At 44.1% G+C, this 2387-nt stretch overlaps 1 protein-coding gene across 1 annotated transcript in view; it reads left to right on the top strand.

Moving 5' to 3' along the window:
- The window catches only part of LOC129782217 (dnaJ homolog subfamily C member 22-like), a 6846-nt gene extending 4821 nt beyond the window's left edge, over positions 1 to 2025 (top strand). The window contains exons 2-4 of the mRNA XM_055789584.1: positions 527 to 1099; positions 1157 to 1361; positions 1422 to 2025. Of these exons, the coding sequence (XP_055645559.1) occupies positions 535 to 1099; positions 1157 to 1361; positions 1422 to 1902 (1251 nt within the window). The 5' untranslated portion in view covers positions 527 to 534 and the 3' untranslated portion in view covers positions 1903 to 2025. The remainder of the gene's footprint in view (positions 1 to 526; positions 1100 to 1156; positions 1362 to 1421) is intronic.
- The last annotated feature ends 362 nt before the right edge of the window (positions 2026 to 2387 follow it).

The raw sequence follows: 2387 nt of genomic DNA, 5'->3' as shown, positions 1-2387 counted from the left end.
GAAGGAAAACCCTTCCTCTGAAGTCTAGCGGAACCCACGTTCTTTGCCTTTGAATCATCCCCAACATATGCAATCGTTCGAAAATGAATTGGCGGGTAACTCCTAATGCTATAGATCTTCTTGCGCTCGACACGGATCTGAATGCCTCTAATCCATCGACTTCGTAAAGATTTTTGGTCTCCTTTCCCGCTGACAATCGTCACATCGGGATCATCATCTGTGGAGCGATGGAACCGATCACAGTACGTTGTTTCACCTAGATCAACATCTCCGTAAACGTTTTTGTGCTCAGCAGCCGTTTTCTTCGAATGAAAGAACAAAACATAAAAACTTCCCTCAAATGACGATTTTTTGACACACAACCAAAAGATTATGTGTCAAATCGATTGCATGACCAGGTTTGGTTCATTTTGGACACCATGTAATGCTAGAAGCATCTATTGATAAACAGCGGAAACTTAGTTGCGCAAAGTCATATGATGCTCAATGTATGTAGTATTAACATTATATCATAAATATTTTACAGCTTACAACATGGGAGAAAAGATATCCCCATCAGCGGTATCAACTTCCGCTAGGAAATCTTCCAACGGCGTAAAGGGTTCTGCTCCCAAGACGTCCAAAGACAAAAGTCCAAGGCGCAAAAGTAAGGAGGAGAAATTGAATCAACTGTTCGGTGAACCGCCGGTTGACCAACCCGCGCGAGAACGTCCCAAGCAAAAATCCGTGCTAGTAGCGTACGTTCTCTGGCTATTCGGAGGATTTTTCGGACTACATCATCTCTATCTGCACCAAGATCGTCGGGCTTTCATTTGGTGGTGTACACTCGGTGGATACTTCGGGATCGGATGGCTGTCGGAGGTACACCGGATACCGGCGATGGTGCGAGACGCCAACGAAGATCCCCGCTTCGTCGAGGAGTTCCGTGAGAGGATACGCGTCCACCGAAAGCCACCCTTTTCGACTTCTAGATTTGTGCTGGCAATCATGGTTGGGTACCTGTTTGGGCAGGTTATGATGATTGCGATTCCCCAGGAGGTGTTCGCCGGGGTTGATTGGAGCTTCCTGCATTGGTCCATTCCGCTGGGAGTTGCCATTGGTAGGTTTATTTCAAGAGTTTTAATTTTAAGTAATAATACATTATTCGAAATCTCAGGTGTGTGGACGGTTGGTAACATGGGTCGCGAAAAGGGCGTGTTCTGGCACAGTCTGGTTGGAGCTTACATTTCATATCCAATCCGATACTTTGTGCTGGATGAGGCTTACTGGTTCACGACATTGGCGTTTTGTTCAGCGTTTGCTTTCGACAATTTCTCCAAAGAATGGGATTTGGATGTTCCCAAACGTAAGAAACCACTTCGGTAAGTACATTTCGGCGTAACAATCAAGTGAATCGGTCTCATGCTTTTTCAATGTTTCAGGCGAGCGGCAATTCTTGTTCCGTGTGTTCTGCTCTACCTATCCCTTTGGGGATGTTTCTTGTATTTCAACGGAACAATCACCGACTCGGAGGGTGACGAAGTACCAGTACACGAAGCTATCCACAACTTCATCAAATCTCCCTGGTGGACGGATTTGAAGCAGACCGTCTCGGATACGATCCACTTTGCGCGCCATAATGGATGGGCAGAGGTTTGGAAGCAGATAATTGATTCGATGGATGTCGACGGGGAACAGAATGCATACAAGATATTGGGGGTTAGCCCAACAGCTTCCCAAACGGAGATTACATCCGTTTGGAGGAAACTGTCCCGTGAAAATCATCCCGATAAGGTTAAAGAAGAGAGTCAGCGGAGAGCAGCTCAAGAGAAATTCATGGAAATCCAGCAGGCATACGAAGTGCTTAGTAAAATTAAATCCAAGAGACGGCAGCGAAACAAGAAACCCAATGATGATCTGTAATTGGAAGATTTTAGGTTTATTGTGTCAGACTTTAACTTATCAGTCAATTCATCTCCAATATTAGCTGTAAATATTTATTAACAAAAATCAAACACAGACTTCATACAAATATTATTTCAAATTAAAATCGACTTGTCTTTAATTCATATCAGGGGACAGGTGGTGTCCACGGTAACTAAAACACTGTGAAGAAGGGGCTTTATGTCGGCCAGCTTCAAGTAACTTCCCTTCTCTTGTTGATCTTTCGAAGAGTACAGTCTGAAAATAGAATCATTTTGGTTTTGCGGTTTTCTGTACCTTGAAATCACTGTAACCTACGCTAAAATATCAATCGGATCTAAAATGGTCTCATATTTGTAGACGGATGTCAAGAAATTTGTGAAGGCCGCTGTGCTGTTTCCGATCGAGGTCATTTCGGACGTCTGAAATAATCGTTCGTTGAAGTCATGATCAGCCAAATGGAGCTGTCAACCTACCCTTCTGTT

The sequence above is a fragment of the Toxorhynchites rutilus genome, unplaced genomic scaffold, assembly GCF_029784135.1.
Source record: "Toxorhynchites rutilus septentrionalis strain SRP unplaced genomic scaffold, ASM2978413v1 HiC_scaffold_517, whole genome shotgun sequence".
NCBI classification, from domain to species: Eukaryota; Metazoa; Arthropoda; class Insecta; order Diptera; family Culicidae; genus Toxorhynchites; species Toxorhynchites rutilus.
This window is presented reverse-complemented; position numbering and strand designations above follow the sequence as displayed.